This window comes from Myotis yumanensis, unplaced genomic scaffold, assembly GCF_028538775.1.
Source record: "Myotis yumanensis isolate MYYU_CA2020_CCGP unplaced genomic scaffold, mMyoYum1.0.hap1 SCAF_5, whole genome shotgun sequence".
Classification (NCBI taxonomy): Eukaryota; Metazoa; Chordata; class Mammalia; order Chiroptera; family Vespertilionidae; genus Myotis; species Myotis yumanensis.
In genome coordinates, this window is record NW_027223756.1 from 103,958,834 (window position 1) to 103,975,923 (window position 17,090).

General features: G+C 57.1%; 1 protein-coding gene across 38 annotated transcripts in view; it reads left to right on the forward strand.

Annotated features, from left to right (window-relative positions):
- ANK2 (ankyrin 2) overlaps window positions 1-17,090 on the forward strand; it is a 209,661-nt gene that overhangs the window by 123,998 nt on the left and 68,573 nt on the right. For all 38 annotated transcript variants that reach the window (XM_070416839.1, XM_070416850.1, XM_070416870.1 and 35 more), the window contains 7 exons: window positions 2,787-2,984; window positions 5,822-5,920; window positions 6,164-6,262; window positions 6,978-7,175; window positions 9,641-9,739; window positions 12,322-12,420; window positions 16,715-16,813. In XM_070416839.1, the coding sequence (XP_070272940.1) occupies window positions 2,787-2,984; window positions 5,822-5,920; window positions 6,164-6,262; window positions 6,978-7,175; window positions 9,641-9,739; window positions 12,322-12,420; window positions 16,715-16,813 (891 nt within the window). The remainder of the gene's footprint in view (window positions 1-2,786; window positions 2,985-5,821; window positions 5,921-6,163; window positions 6,263-6,977; window positions 7,176-9,640; window positions 9,740-12,321; window positions 12,421-16,714; window positions 16,814-17,090) is intronic.

Below are 17,090 nucleotides of genomic sequence, written 5' to 3' on the forward strand. Positions count from 1 at the left end.
CTCACACTGGCCTCATCGGCAGTGTTTGTCCCTCTTTCTTCCGTGCTGTCCTGCCGACTGTCACACCAGTATCTCTGGGGTTCCCGGGAAGTATTTAGTCACTTTCTCTTCTTAAAAAAAAAATCTATATCTGTATATCTATTTATTTAACTATCTATCTATCTATCTATCTATCTATATTGGTTCCAGAGAGGAAGGGAGAGGGAGAGAGATAGAAACATCACTGATCAGAGAGAATCATGGATCAGCTGCCTCCTTCATGCCCGACACTGGGGATCGAGCCCACAACCTGGGCTTGTGCCCCAACTGGGAATCGAACCATGACCTCCTGGTTCATAGGTCAATGTTCAACCACTGAGCCACACTTTCCTTCTTCACCGTCTGACACACCTCAGCTCGAATGGGCCGCCTGACTCACTTCAGAAACTGTCCTGTTGGAACGAAGCACCCGCCGAGGTCTCTCAGATTCTCGTTCCATGTTCAGTCTTTGCTGTTAGTTCCGAGGGTTAGACTTGGAAAGCCTAATGCTTCTCCCAGTCTTTCTTACACCCTGACTCCGCGGTTTTACTGCGTTTCCCCCCAGAACCAGGGGTGGGTGGGCAGCCTGGACAGTGCTTTGCCTTTGGATGGTATCGCCTTTCTCTCCATCGCACAAGTTAGTGCAATTGATGACCTTTGGTACCATCACTGGTACTTTGCTCTTAAATGTTTAGAGTTTTTGTTATTCAAACTGTATTCTTCCCTGCCTTGGCATTTTTCTGTTTTGTTTTTCCTTAAAGACTATTTTTAGAGCAACTTTAGTTTTATACCAAAATTGAGTGGAAGGTACAGAGATTTCCTAAATGACCCCACCCGACGGTGCACTTGTCACAGCTCATGACCCCCAAGGACACGGCGGCGTCAGCCCGTCACTGTTTGCATCAGGGTGCTGGGCAGTCCGTGGGTTTGGACCTGTCGCTCCCACGGTGTCACACGGAGTCACTCCTGCCCTAACACCCTCCGTGGCTGCCTGTCCTCCTTCATGGGACGGTCACCTGCACGCGGCTATTTTTACAGAAACTTCATGGTCAGTCAGTGCAACCTGAGGAGCATGAACTTCACTGTTTTTACCAGAAATTGTGATAACATTCCTAATCACTAGTTTGTGATCCTTATGAAAACATAACAGGGTTTCCCATTATCTCTCAAAAGAAAAACTCATTATGTTTTTCTATTTTCAAATTTTAATGTGTTCTATTTTTAATAGACATTAGCTCTTTTTCTGTATCTCTGCCAATTTTTTTATGTTGCCTATTTAACTTGTTATTCTTGCCTTTTTGGTACCACCTGAAACCCTTCCTCAAAACCACTGGCCTCGGGGTCTTTTCTTGGAAATACTGTAGCATTTCTGTCTGTCTGTCCTGGTGAGTAGCTGAGGGACCGTGGGTAATCTTGGAGACTCATTTAATTCCTCTTAACCTCCTCCTCTGGAGAACGGCCTGATGGTGGATGCTGTGCCTCCTCTCGGCCTGCTTTGAGGAGAGGGCCAGGTGATCTCACAGGAAGCAGCTCCGGGAGGGCACAGGTCCATGAAATGCCCGTTTTGCCCACCTCACCACCCTGAGGTCCACCCAGTGCTGTCTCCCGTCTTCCTGTAGCTCCTCGCACACCTGGGAGGGGCGGCGTCCTGTGAGCTCCGATTCCGTCTCCGTGTGTCCTCAGCTCGGCCCCGCTCCTCCCTCCTCTTTGACTGACGTGCCCTTGGCCAGTGTGCGCAGACCTCATCTCATCACCGAGGCTGCCCGCCCTTTCTTTTCACAAGAGAACAGTTTGGTCTGGTTCCCTTAACGCTGAACCCGTTTCCCTGACCACACCTGAGAGCCAGGGGTTCCTGCAGCCTCCACAGCGTGTCCTGCGTCCTCACACCAGCTCCGTCCTCGGCTTCCCGGGGAGCCCTGGGCTTGCATCAGCCCGTTTCCTTCCTGCCCCAGCTCCCTTTGCATCGGGATGCCAGTCCCGGACCTGCACCGCGTCCTGGGACATTTCCACGGATCCGCTTACAATGTGCCCTCTATCCTCAGCCTCTCCTTGAAGCCAGGACCGCGTGTGGCCTTGGCTTGCCGGGCGGAGGGACAGCCAGTTTCCCAGCATCCCCTGGGCTTTCTCTTGACCTGGTTCCCAGGCAATCAGCACCTTCTAGTGAAACCTCCCGATGGGAATCTAGGTCTTAGGGCTTCTGGGTGCGATTTCTTTCTTATTCAGAACCAAGGGTTGGTTTCTATTTAAAGGTGAATGAGGCTGAAGCCTGGCCTGTGGGTGTGCTTAGAGAACCACGGCCAAGATGAGGGAAGTACATACTTTACTTAACTAACAATTAACTTATTTACTTATTTTGTTGAATTTATGGGGATGACATTGATTAATAAAATTACACGTTTCCGGTGTACAATTCTATGAGACGTCATCGGTCTGTTGTATTGTGTGTCACCACCCCAGGTCAGGTCTCCTTCCCTCACCATTTATCCTCTGCACCCTCTTCTATATCTCCTTCCCTCCAGCAATAAAAGCTAAGGAAGATCCTGTGACCACACAGGTCACCTCGTAGGAAAATATGAAATAACTGCGGTCAGGGTAGTGATAATTTCCTTCTGCCTAGGGGCCCCTAGAAAAAGGAAACCATGATGCGAACGACAGCGGCGGCATTAGGACTGCCCGGGCACTGACCTCTGACCTGCCTTTGGTTGCAGGAGGAGCAGGTGGCTCTGGGCTGCCCGGGGCCCTGACCTCTGACCTGCCTTTCGTTGCAGGAGGAGCAGACGCCTCTGCACATCGCCTCGCGCCTGGGCAAGACGGAGATCGTGCAGCTGCTGCTCCAGCACATGGCGCACCCGGACGCGGCCACCACCAACGGGTACACGCCCCTGCACATCTCCGCCCGCGAAGGCCAGGTGGACGTGGCCTCGGTCCTCCTGGAGGCCGGGGCTGCCCACTCCTTAGCGACCAAGGTAAGGGGGCTGCGGCGGCAGGAACCCACCAGCTCCCCTTCTCTGCCAAGGACCCGGCCCAGAGGGCTGGTCTCAGGCCTGCGCATTCCTGCTCTTTGCGTCTGCGGAGAGCCGTTTCCTGGACGGTCGGAGGGCGCTGGGAGGGTCGTGTCCTCTCTGCAGCAGGAGGAGACCCCGCTTTCCAGCAGAGGCCTGTGCTGCTTCCAGGCGGCCACCGGGGGCGCGAACCGAGAAGGTTCCCATCGAGCCAGGGATAGCCCTCCTTCCGAGATAAAATCTAGGCCGTGTGCCAAGAGGAAAAGAGCGAGACCCCCAGGTGCACGGAGCCACGTGGCTCCCGAGGAGGAGAAGGTAGCATCGGGCTGGGCGTCCCGCATCGGCCAGAGGTTTGGTGCCTCCAAAGCTCAGGTCTCCGCGCCTTGCGCGCTGCTCTCGGCTTCCGCCCACTCCGCTCCTGAGCGGCCCGGCTGCACCTCGGGTCTCAGGCCCACCTGCAGAGCCGCGTTCTGACGTCACGGCGCTGCCCCCCAACCCAGGACGTGGGTGCACTGGCCTGCACGCACCTGCCTCCACCCTGGGCGGGGCTGAGGGATGTCCTCTCCCCGATGTGATGCATCCGGTTGGATGTTTTCTCCCCGATATGATGCATCCGGTTGGAAATTCCCCGCTTGGAGGGGACTGAGCACACCCAGCTCCTGGGAGTCCAGAGGGGACTAGCGCCGAGGGGTGGGGAGCAAACGGGGGACGCCCAGAGCAGGGGGGTGTCTGCAGGCTGAACACCCCCCCCCCCCCCCCGCCCCGAGTGCGGGAGGGATGCGGGTTCTGAGAGAGACGCGTGCACGTGTCCTGCACGGACGGGATGGGCGTGGGCGCTGCCCCGCGGAGGGCCTGCAGGGGAGACCCGCTGAGGCCGGAGAGCAGCCCTCGCGCCTGCGCGGAAGAAACGGCTGATTCTTCACACCCGGAGAGTTCAAAGGGCTTTCAAAAAAATTAAAAAATAAATAAAATCCGAAACTAAGCAACGTACACGAATAGAAATTACAACCTACCGGCCGGGCGATGGTCTCATCAGAGGCGGCGGTGGGATTCAGACCCGGAAGCAGAGAGCGCTGCCCGACCCGGGGGTCGGTGGAGGCGGTGAGGCTGCCACCATGACCCTAAGCCGCTGGCCGGCCCTCAGCGGGCGTGGGGTCGGTCACACAGACGGGGTGCGCCCTGCTGGGTCCGCGGGGCCGAGACGCCCTCCAGCGCCCGCCGAGTCCGCAGCGGAGGCTCGTGCAGCTTCATCCAGTCAGTTGCCACATCCCGGGTCCCGGAGCTGCCCCGGGCGCCGCGGGCCCAGAGGGTGCCAGGGAGATGGCGCTCCGTGGGCCGTGCGCTCCGGCAGGAACGAGGACGCCTCCCACGTGGGTCCGCGGAAAGGCGGGTTCACGCTCCTCCAAGGCCCTGTCAGCGCCCCGGTTCACAAAGAAGCTCAAGGGGGACAGCCTCCTCCTCGGAAACAGCGCGTATGGTGACCTGTGAAGGGGATGGGCTACGTGGGGGACGTGCTATGTGAGGGACGTGCTATGTGAGGGACGTGCTATGTGAGGGACGTGCTACGTGGGGACGTGCTACGTGGGGGACGTGCTATGTGAGGGACGTGCTACGTGGGGGACGTGCTATGTGAGGGACGTGCTATGTGAGGGACGTGCTATGTGAGGGACGTGCTACGTGGGGGACGTGCTACGTGAGGGACGTGCTACGTGGGGGGCGTGCTATGTGAGGGACGTGCTACGTGGGGGACGTGCTATGTGAGGGACGTGCTACGTGGGACGTGCTCCGTGAGGGGACATGCTACGTGGGGGACATGCTATGTGAGGGACGTGTTGCGTGGGACGAGCTCCATGAGGGAATGGGCTACGTGGGGGACGTGCTATGTGAGGGACGTGCTCCGTGAGGGAATGGGCTACATGGGGGACGTGCTACGTGGGGGACGTGCTACGTGGGGGACGTGCTACGTGGGGGACGTGCTACGTGAGGGACGTGCTACGTGGGGGACGTGCTATGTGAGGGACGTGCTACGTGGGGGACGTGCTACGTGGGGGACGTGCTATGTGAGGGACGTTCTACGTGGGGACGTGCTCCATGAGGGAATGGGCTACGTGGGGGACGTGCTCTGTGGGGGGATGGGCTACGTGGGGGACGTGCTCCGTGAGGGGATGGGCTACGTGGGGGACGTGCTCTGTGGTGGGATGGGCTACGTGGGGGACGTGCTCTGTGGTGGGATGGGCTACGTGGGGGACGTGCTCCGTGAGGGGACGTGCTACGTGGGGACGTGCTACGTGAAGGACGTGCTCTGTGAGGGGACGTGCTGCGTGGGGGAGGAGCACAGGCCGGGACAGGACGCGCCCTCACCGCCCGGGTCAGACGCACTGCTGTGGGCTGTGCGGGCCGCCCTTGCCACGCGGTGCCGGGACAGCGTGGGCGACCCGTTGTGGCCGCGACGATGGAGCGGAGGTGGCATTGGGACCCTCCGACCTGCGCTCTGAGTCGGGGACGCGTGGAAACTACAGAGGCACTGACATGCAGGCCTGGCGTCCGCATAGAGACGGAGGGGGCCGGGCCTGGGGCAGCGGCGCGAGTGACCAGCCCGTGCCCGTGAGGAGCGGGGCCTCTCCCAGCGGAGTTTCACGGGTGGGGGGGCTCCCCACGGAGTCCCTTCCTGCCGCAGCTCTCACTCCCTGTCCTGCTGTCCGCCCGGAGGCCAGCGTGGCCCCGCGTGTTCCCCAGCGGGACGGCCGTGGCGGTGGTCGCGGTCGGTCGGAAGGTGAGCGCCGCTCCCTGTTCCCTTTCAGAAAGGCTTCACCCCGCTGCACGTGGCCGCCAAGTACGGCAGCCTGGACGTGGCCAAGCTGCTGCTGCACCGGCGGGTGGCGGCCAACTCCGCGGGGAAGGTACGCCCCTGTCCCCCACCCCACGGCCACGCGGCGCCCAGCGGTCCCAGCGGGTGGAGACCTGCGAGCGCGGCCCTCCCGGTGGGTTATGTCCCGGTGGGCGGGCCCCGGAGGGAAGCCCGCGGGCAGCTGTGCCCTGGCCCCTGGGCTCCCGCTGCTGGTGGGAACCGATGCGCTCGGACGGGCCCGGCGCCCCGCCCCGGTCACTCGCCCATCGGTACCCCCCGCACCCCGCCCTTGCAGAACGGCCTGACCCCACTGCACGTGGCCGCCCACTATGACCACCAGGACGTGGCCGTGCTGCTGCTGGAGCGAGGCGCGTCCCCGCACGCCACGGCCAAGGTGAGGCGCGGGGCTGCCTGCCGCCGGGACCCCAGGCCGGGGCGGGGTTGGAACCCGGGGTGACATCGCCAGCCCGTCCTGGGGGGGCTTCTGAGTGAGGAAGGCGTGCAAACGCTGCCCAGCACGTGGGCAGGAGGTGGGAACAGGACCCTGCAGGAACTCCACGCGGTTCTGCTGGTAGTGCATGTGTGTGTCTGTGCGTGTGTGCGCATGCATGTGTGTATGTGTGTGTGTGTGAGCGTGTGTCTGTGTGCATGTGCATGCATGTGTGTACATGCGTGTGTGCGTGCTGCTGGGTCCCACAGGCGGGTCCAAGGGCGGCCTGACTGGCTGGTCCAGGACGGCCCCCCAGCGCATAGGCTTGGAAACTGGCTCCTGCCAGGGAGGCTGAGGAGGGAGGGCTGGCCTGGGGGGAGGAGAGCAGGGAGGCCTGGACCCTCGGGTGTTAGGGGAGGGCGTGCACAAGGCACCGGCCCCCCTCAGGCTGCTCTTCAGGAGGGACCATGTCCGAGGGCGGGTTTGGAGGTTTGGGGCTCCCGTGTCCCTCCCTCTGCCCTGCGGTGCCCTGCGACACCGCTTCAGAGACTCCGGTGTTGGGTGGGGACTTGCATTGACCATCACACGCTGGCTTCTAGCTCTTCTGTCGGCTGCCTCCAGAGACGTGCGTCCCCCGGGGCAGCGGCTGAGCTCACCCCGTTCCTCTCACTCTTTGCAGAACGGCTACACTCCCCTGCACATCGCCGCCAAGAAGAACCAGACGCAGTTCGCGTCCACGCTCCTCAGCTACGGGGCCGTGACCAACGTGGTGACGAAGCAGGGCGTGACCCCGCTGCACCTGGCCTCCCAGGAGGGGCACTCGGACATGGTCACCTCGCTCCTGGACAAGGGCGCCGACGTCCACACGTCGACCAAGGTATTCCGCTTTGTCTCTGGGTTCGGCCACGTGCCTTTGGGATGAGAGTACGGAGAAGCCGTCGGCGCGGACATGGACAGAGCGAGGGGTTGTAAGGGAGGCGGGCCTGTGACGGATTCCAGGGCAGCTGAGGACTGGCTGCGTGGCCAGGAAACCACAGAGCCAGGACAGGCGCACAGATTGTGGTGCGTCCTCGCGCCCTGCCTTTCCCTGTGAGCCCGTTACAGTCCGCCCCTCCGGGAGCTGCCTTCTGTGCCTCTCTGAGTGTCCAGTCACTCCCAGAGGCCCAGGGCTCGGGCCGTCGTCCACGCTCTGTCCTGCCTGCTCATTCTGTCTGCAGTCCTGACTCCAAAGCCTGGAGGAAGGTGGCAGTGCCATCTGGGGCTGTCTGCCTGCTGGTCCATGCCCACTGCCCATGTCACTCTCCAGCCCTGAGCCTCAGGAGCTCTGTGCACGGGGCAGGGACACCATGGAACGCAGGTCCTGAGCCCCCTTCGCCTGGCGTGGGTGGTGGTCAGGGAATTGCTGTCTGTAATAAAGCAGCCCAGTCATCTCAGTCTTTCCTGGAGAATGGCCTGTGGACACACACAGTAACTGCAAAAGAATGAGAGTCGGGCTCTAGCCGGTTTGGCTCAGTGGATGGTGTTGGCCTGTGAACTGAAGGGTCCCAGGTTCGATTCCAGTCAAGGGCACGAACCTCGGTTTCAGGCTCGATCCCTGCCCTGGTCATAGCATGTGTGGGAGGCAACCAGTCAATGTTTCTCTCTCTGTGTTTCCCCCCCTCCCTTCCACTCTCTCTAAAAATCAATAGGAAGATATCCTCAGGTGACGATTGACGGCAAGAGCAAAAATAGAATGAGGGTCAGGGACAATACAGCATTCAGTATGCAAACGTGACTTTTACACGTACACGTTTGCCCCTGCATCTGTTTGTGAACCCCTGTTATCCACGTGTCTATCTTCACGTGTGTCTAATCCACTGACACAGCTGCGGCTGTGAAAGTATCTCAGGAATAAGCAAAACCAACGACAAATGGTCTCATTGCTTTAGGAAAGCACACGCCTTCTTTTCCTGTTTCAGACCAGCTGAAGCCAGTAAGTTCATGTTCTCAGGAATAGCCGTGATACAGCATTGATGCGCTATTCCTTGTCCGACCTCCATGTAGTAACCAACGAACAAGCCCAGCCCTTACACACAAGGCCTGCTCGCTGTCCAGCCGGAGGAAGATCTTCTCTCTGTGCTGTTGGTTCCTGAGGAGCCCGTGGCTGGAGATCACGGGTTTTGGAGACATGGCTTAGCCACGCTGGCCTCACCTGGCTGTGGAGACAGGCCTGCCGATTTTAACTGCGTGTGCATGGGGCGAGGGCTGCCGGCTCCAGGATGATCCCGCTGCTTCCGTCTGAGCGGGAGAGAGAGACGGAACGGATAGACTGCGCTGAACAGGTCGTTTGGGGCAGAAACTGCCCACTGATAGGCTCAATTCCTGGCATGTGAATGGTACTCAAAAATCACCTGTGACACAGACTAGTGATTCAGCTTTTAAAGATGCTCTTTAGCCCGGCCAGCGTGGCTCAGTGGTTGAGCACCGGCCTAGGAACCAGGAGCTCACAGTTCAAATCAGGGCACCTGCCTGGGTTGTGGGCTCGATCCCCAGTGAGGGGCGAGCAGGAGGCAGCTGATCAGTGATTCGCTCTCATCAGTGATGATCTAGCTCTCTTTTTCTTCCTTCTTCTCTGGAAAAAAAAGTGCTCTTTAAATCTCTATCTTGATGGGAGCTGCTTACCCCCGTGTGGAGGCTGCCAGATTGTGGCAGAGACTGAATGAGCCTCTCCCCTCCGGCCCCTGGGCCCTGTGCCTGACTGATTGTGAACAGTGCTCCACTGGCTAATCCGGTTAAAGCCATCCCTGGTGCTCACACGCCAGGCATTCTATGTAAAACTGGCCAATTGATGGTGCTGTGTACAAACGATGGGGCCACCTCTTGTTTAGCCCCTGGAGGACCCTAGACAGCAGTGCCCTGCCTTCGGGCTGGAGAAAGCCATGCTGAGCTCATTCCTGTAACGACATTTGTGCACCGATCTGATGATTTATTGAGGGAAAGGCAGACTTGCAGTGTTTATCAGGTAGAAGTGGTGGCTGGTGGGCCAGTTAAGTGAATAAATGGACTCAGCCGGAGGCACAGATGGGCTGAAGGGCGTGTTCCTGGGAGCACCTTCGCTGACTTGTTTTAACGTCGCGGGTCATGATGTAAGTGCCCAACAGAGAAAACGATTGGCTGACAGTGTTGGGGAGCAGAGAACCTGCCTTGAGTGGAAAGTGGCCATAACTTAGGGGGTTTGTCTTCAATTTCAAAAGATGTGGTTTCCAGGGAGAAGCTGTAATTGCAGGACTTTTTTCAAGATGGGATATTACAGATGATCAGTGCATCGTCTCCACCATACCTGCCGCCCCATTCTCTCTGCAGAGCGGACTCACAGCCTTGCACCTCGCAGCCCAGGAGGACAAAGTGAACGTCGCTGACATTCTCGTCAGGCACGGGGCGAACCAGGACGCCCACACGAAGGTACAGGCTCCTGGCACTGTGGTGGGTCCCGCCCTGGGTGACTCCCAGCCATCCCATCGGGGCACCCACGTCCCTGTCCCCCTCCTCACGAGTCCGTCCTGCTCACACACTGGTGGGCCTCCTGCTCCCAGAACCAAGTACGGACCGAGAGAGGAGCAGACATCCCAGTGCTGCGCCTACACGGCCTGCTCCCTGCTGCTCAGCCAGGCGGTGACCTGCTTTCTCCTGCACCCACTCCCTCCGTGCCCTTGGCTGACGTGGCTTTACTCTCACTTTGCCATGAACCCCGCATTCCACTTCTGCTGCATTTTCCTGCATCCCCGCCTGGCCCTCTCTGGCCTCATCTCTCCCACCTGTTTTCAGATCCCACCATCTGTGCCCCGGTCTTAGCTCTTATTCAGGTTAAGTTACATGCATGCTTGGTCTCCTTTGCTGGTGTGAAGTCCTTTGTTCCCAATCTGATCCCCCGTGTTTGTGTCCACAGGATGCACACCTAAGTAATATCTCTACAGTCAGTCTCACACCCCCTAAGTAATAGCTGTGCAGTCAGAGTGTGTCACACCCACTAAGTAATAGCTGTGCAGTCAGAGTGTGTCACACCCACTAAGTAATAACTGTACAGAGTGTGTCACACTCACTAAGTAATAGCTGTACAGAGTGTGTCACACCCACTAAGTAATAACTGTACAGAGTGTGTCACACCCACTAAGTAATAGCTGTGCAGTCAGAGTGTGTCACACCCACTAAGTAATAATTGTACAGAGTGTGTCACACCCACTAAGTAATAGCTGTACAGAGTGTGCACACCCACTAAGTAATAGCTGTGCAGTCAGAGTGTGTCACACCCACTAAGTAATAGCTGTACAGAGTGTGCACACCCACTAAGTAATAGCTGTGCAGTCAGAGTGTGTCACACCCACTAAGTAATAGCTGTGCAGTCAGAGTGTGTCACACCCACTAAGTAATAGCTGTACAGAGTGTGTCACACCCACTAAGTAATAGCTGTACAGAGTGTGTCACACCCACTAAGTAATAACTGTACAGAGTGTGTCACACCCACTAAGTAATAGCTGTGCAGTCAGAGTGTGTCACACCCACTAAGTAATAGCTGTACAGAGTGTGTCACACCCACTAAGTAATAACTGTACAGAGTGTGTCACACCCACTAAGTAATAACTGTACAGAGTGTGTCACACCCACTAAGTAATAGCTGTGCAGTCAGTGTGTGTCACACACACTAAGTATTAGCTGTACAATCGAGTAGAGTGTGTCACACCCACTAAGTAATAACTGTACAAAGTGTGTCACACCCACTAAGTAATAACTGTACAGTGTGTGTCACACCCACTAAGTAATAGCTGTGCAGTCAGTGTGTGTCACACACACTAAGCAATAACTGTACAGTCAGTGTGTGTCACACCCACTAAGTAATAACTGTGCAGTCAGAGTGTGTCACACCCACTAAGTAATAACTGTGCAGTCAGAGTGTGTCACACCCACTAAGTAATAACTGTACAGAGTGTGTCACACCCACTAAGTAATAGCTGTGCAGTCAGTGTGTGTCACACACACTAAGCAATAACTGTACAGTCAGTGTGTGTCACACCCACTAAGTAATAACTGTGCAGTCAGAGTGTGTCACACCCACTAAGTAATAACTGTACAGAGTGTGTCACACCCACTAAGTAATAGCTGTGCAGTCAGTGTGTGTCACACACACTAAGCAATAACTGTACAGTCAGTGTGTGTCACACCCACTAAGTATTAGTTGTACAGTCGAGTAGAGTGTGTCACACCCACTAAGTAATAGCTGTACAGAGTGTGTCACACCCACTAAGTAATAGCTGTACAGTCAGAGTGTGTCACACCCACTAAGTAATAGCTGTATAGTCAGAGTGTGTCACACTCACTAAGTAATAGCTGTACAGTCAGAGTGTGTCACACCCACTAAGTAATAGCTGTGCAGTCAGAGTGTGTCACACCCACTAAGTAATAACCGTACAGTGTGTGTCACACCCACTAAGTAATAGCTGTGCAGTCAGAGTGTGTCACACCCACTAAGTCATAGCTGTGCAGTCAGAGTGTGTCACACCCACTAAGTAATAACTGTACAGTGTGTGTCACACCCACTAAGTAATAGCTGTGTAGTCAGAGTGTGTCACACCCACTAAGTAATATCTGTGTAGTCAGAGTGTGTCACACCCACTAAGTAATAGCTGTGCAGTCAGTGTGTGTCACACCCACTAAGTAATAACCGTACAGTGTGTGTCACACCCACTAAGTAATAGCTGTGTAGTCAGAGTGTGTCACACCCACTAAGTAATAGCTGTGCAGTCAGTGTGTGTCACACCCACCAAGTCATAGCTGTGCAGTCAGAGTGTGTCACACCCACTAAGTCATAGCTGTGCAGTCAGAGTGTGTCACACCCACTAAGTCATAGCTGTGCAGTCAGAGTGTGTCCCACCCGCTAAGTAATATCTGTACAGTCAGGTGGAATGTCTTGCTGGGACTGAAACTCTGTCCTCCCCGCCGCCCAAGGTGTAATTAGTGAGTGGTCATTCGCTTGTTTATTGTTATTACAGCTCGGTTACACTCCTTTAATTGTTGCCTGTCACTATGGAAATGTGAAAATGGTCAACTTCCTTCTGAAGCACGGAGCCAATGTCAACGCCAAAACCAAGGTAAATGCTGTTCTCACTTCATTTCTTTCACAAAAGTTTCAGCCACGTGGACGCTCCGTGCGCTCACTGTCATACACACGTGCTTTTATGTTTTTTTCTAAAGTGACTCTGAGCACACCATGTAGGTTGTGCAAGGGGCTGAGGCTTTTCGTTCTAATAATCGCAAGAGCCTGTAGGCTGGGCTCAGAACTGGTGTCAGTTCAGGGAGCTGACGAGCTAGCACCTCACCCTGGGGCCCTGCTGGGATGCTGCGCCTCCGGTCTTGGCCCGCCCCAGCCTTCACCCAAGGAAGCACAGACGGGCCGAGACCCGGTGCCTTCCTCTTTGTAAAGGAATCCTCACGAAGGAGTGAGAGGGAAAGAAAATCAACGAGAGAGAAATACCTGTTGGCTGCCTCCTGCATGCCCTCTACTGGGGATCAAATCCACAACCCGGGCAGGTGCCCTGACGGAATTGAAGTGGGGACCTCGTGGTTCATGGGTTGAAGGTCAGCCACGGAGTCATACCGGTCGGATCCACGTCTGCGTTACACTGAATTCACGGAACCTGTCTGAGGTCACAGAGCAGGAGCAGTGGGATCGGCGCTCAGACCCAGGCGCTGTGTGTGGTGCAGGCCCGGGCTCTTCGCACTCGCATGTCTGAAACTCAGCAGCCTCGCCCCTCCCCCTGACCTTAGTCCGTGCTGCCTCCTCCTCCCGAGTGCTCCTGACCCGGACCTAGTCCCCCTCCCGCTCTTCCTAGCCTCCTAGTGTGACCTGACCTAACGTAACCTTCAGGTGACACCCACCCCTCCCTACAACTCGTCACTGTCCCCAATGCCTAGGACCCCGTGCTGCTCATGGCCTTCCCTCTCCTCAGCTGCTCTCCTCCTCAAGTGGCTAAATCTCACCTAAGCCACCTCCGTGATGCTTCCTGCAGAACCTTTCCCCTTTAATCCTCACCCAAGGGCATGTTCTCATCGATTCAGAGAGACAGGAAGGAAGAGGGAGAGAGGGAAACATGGACTGCTTGCCTCCCATCCCTGCCCCGACCGGGAATGGAGGCTCCGTGGCCCTGCTGTGCACAGGACAGTGCTCCAACCAGCGGAGCCCCAGCCGGGCTAACTCAGAGCCTTCCGTCTGACTCCAGCAAGAAGAGCCACTGCCTGTTCCGAGTTCTCCTGAACTTGGCGTGCAGCGACTGTACGCGCTGCCTCACACGGGCGCTAGCGCCGCACAGGTTTGCTGGGCCAGCTCCACAGAGCACTCGGGCGGAGCTTCCTGCTGGAGTCAGGGACGCTCGCGGCCATGGCAGAGCCTGGCGACGCTCACGCGTGTTGTTACGTGTTGGTTGTTGCATGGTTATAAGCTGGGAAGCCAGGCGTCCCACGATAAAGCATTTGCCTCCTGGGGTTTGGTCTGCACTCAAATGGATTTTTGGTTGAGAGAAAATTCTCATTTTAACTTTTCAGGGTTTTTGGGGGGTTTTTTGTGTGTTTTTTTCCATCAATGTCAATTTTATTTGCTTTTGGAAGTAAATGTATCTTATGTGTCTTCAGTGGGTAAACACACACCTTCAGATGATGTCCTTTTAGTAAACAGGGTTTTTCACAGAGAATGACATTTTGTAGAAGGAAGTCTTTTTCCATATCTCATGTGTAACCATAGTTACTAAAATTGGTTGCTATGAAAATACAAACAAATATTGACTTTACTACTGAAACTTTCGTGACTTGGTGTAAACATTTGGCAAAGTGAACTTCTTTCATGGAACTGCTCGTCACTTAGAATGAGAATTGAACCCTGTAACAGCAGCTTGAGGCAAACAGGTTGGATTAATTATAGGATAATTTGCAAAGAGAGTTGTGAAGTCCATGTGTAAGGCAAGCATGTCAAACTCAAAAACTAACATGGGCCAAATAAATGAGGCCTGCGGCCTGCGAGTTTGACATGCTGGGTGTAGAGCCTTTGTGAATTAGACTCTAAGGCAGTGATGGCGAACCTTCTGAGCTCGGCGTGTCAGCGTTTTGAAAAACCCTAACTTAACTCTGGTGCGGTGTCACATATAGAAATTTTTTGATATTTGCAACCATAGTAAAACAAAGACTTGTACTTTTGATATTTATTTTATATATTTAAATGCCATTTAACAAAGAAAAATCAACCAAAAAAATGTCATAGGTTCACCATCACTGCTCTAAGGTGAAAAGTCTCAGAGAAAGAAAGTGTTTGCTAGCATTTTCCTGTTACTTCAGAGAAACGAAAGAAAAATGGCGTGGACTGCATATCTGATCCTTCTCAGAATTCGAAGTTTTGGCGTTTTCATTTGTGGCGGGGGGGGGCGGGGGCGGGGGGCGGGGGGAGGTCAGAGGTCAGGGTTGCTGGTCGGGGCGGAGAAGTGCTGGTCGGGGGCTCCCAGCAGGATGGGCCTAAGGCAGCAAGTGGAGCTTCAGCCAAATGGTCTGCAAAGCCTGTGAGCTGCCCCGAGCCCTGGGAACACCTCCACGGACGTCTTTCTGGCCTCAGTGCCCACGTAGACCGTGTCCCGCAGTCAGTGCGAGCTGCTGGGGCAAGAACATGGCCGTGGCGGCGTCCACTGGGTAGCACGGGGTCTCCTGTGCAGCCCAGGGGTGTCTGCAAGTGCTGCCGGGCCTGGCCAGGTGACGGCTCCGTGGGCACATCTGTGAACATGGTGGGAAGGAGGGATGTTTAGAAGAACTCTCACTTCTTCCAGGCTCCTCGGTGTCCACAGGTGATGTGACGGGAGCAGTGTCTCTGTGACCGTTACGTTTCCCAGGTTCCTGGGTCATTCCCGGGATGCATGGACACAGACACGCTCAGACCGTGGGTCACAGGCGTGGACACAGCCCCCAGACAGAAGGCCACAGTGACGGGGGATGTAGCAGGGACAGCAGGGGGGACATAGAGGGACAGCAGGGGGACATGGAGGGACAGCAGGGGGACGTGGAGGGACAGCAGGGGCACATGGAGGGACAGCAGGGGGACGTGGAGGGACAGCAGGGGGCATGGAGGGACAGCAGGGGACATGGAGGGACAGCAGGGGGACGTGGAGGGACAGCAGGGGGTGCATGGAGGGACAGCAGGGGGACGTGGAGGGACAGCAGGGGGACGTGGAGGGACAGCAGGGGGACGTGGAGGGACAGCAGGGGGTACATGGAGGGACAGCAGGGGGCATGGAGGGACAGCAGGGGGACGTGGAGGGACAGCAGGGGGACGTGGAGGGACAGCAGGGGGACGTGCAGGGACAGCAGGGGACGTGGAGGGACAGCAGGGGGCGTGGAGGGACAGCAGGGGGACATGGAGGGACAGCAGGGGGTACATGGAGGGACAGCAGGGGGTACATGGAGGGACAGCAGGGGACGTGGAGGGACAGCAGGGGGACATGGAGGGACAGCAGGGGGACGTGCAGGGACAGCAGGGGGACATGGAGGGACAGTAGGGGACGTGGAGGGACAGCAGGGGGACCTGGCGTCCTGTGTGCACAGTAGACACATGCAGATGGAGAAGCGTGTTGCATGCTGGTCGCGAAGCAGCTGTGACACCATATTGCAGGGACAGACGCTCTGACAGGTTCATGGTTGACGGCTATGCAGCGCACAGAGCACACGGTGGGTCTGACAGACGTGGAAGCTTCTGTCGGCCGAGGCCAGCAGATAAGGGTAGCGCAGCTCTGGCTGCCATGACTTTCTCCACGGGCCTGGCTGTGGCGTGGCCCTGAAGAAACTCCTTCCCCCCGTTCCCAGTTGTGTCCCCCGACACGGGGCTGTCCCTTTACTCTGCCCGCGTCCCTGCACCAGCACGTCCAGAGCCAGGCGGCCCTGCTTACCTCACGGCTCCTCCTCACTTCCTTGGAGGCGAGCCCGGCCAGGTGGGGACAGGACCAAAATGTAAAGACCGTGGGTCAGAGTGGGCCTCCCACGACCCCCTCAGGGGAAGGAACTTCCAGACCGAGGGCTGGAGAGTGAGCCCTGAATGACCCGTGGGGAAGCCGCCCGGGCCGGGCACAGTGGTGGTGACGCCTGCAGCTCTCGGACGTCTCCTCGCCGCCGCTGCTCCCCCGTGGCGGCCCGGGCTCACGTTTCCATGCTCCCGGCTCAGAACAGTGTCGGAGATGCCAGTTGCCTGTCTCCCTTTACTCACGGGGCAGAAGGTGTGCGGGCGTGTGTGCTGCTGGGAACGGGCTCCTGGGGCGGCCGCCCCCATACACAGCATTGTCATAAGTAAGACGGCCTTGAACGCAGACTGACCGGCTTCTCCTTCTCCTCCTCCTGCCTCGCCCCCTCCCTCCCCCCCAGAGTGGCTACACGCCCCTGCACCAGGCCGCACAGCAGGGCCACACACACATCATCAATGTGCTGCTGCAGCATGGGGCGCGGCCCGATGCCACCACCACGGTAAGGCCCCCCGCACCCCGGTCCCTCTGCCATGGCCAACGCCAGGGGTGGGGGGACCCTCTGTTAGTGCTGCTGAGTCACCTCTGACTCCCGGGGACCCGTGAATGGTGCTGCCCGATGCCCAGCTCACCGCCCTGCGCAGCCTGGAGGCTCAGCCTGTGGCTCTTGCGTGAGCCCCTCCACCTCCTGTTTGGGCTCCTCTTCTCCTGCTGCCTCTGTTCCCAGCATCGTTGTCTTTTCCAAAGCCCCTGCCTCCTCACGAGGTGTCTGAGGTAGG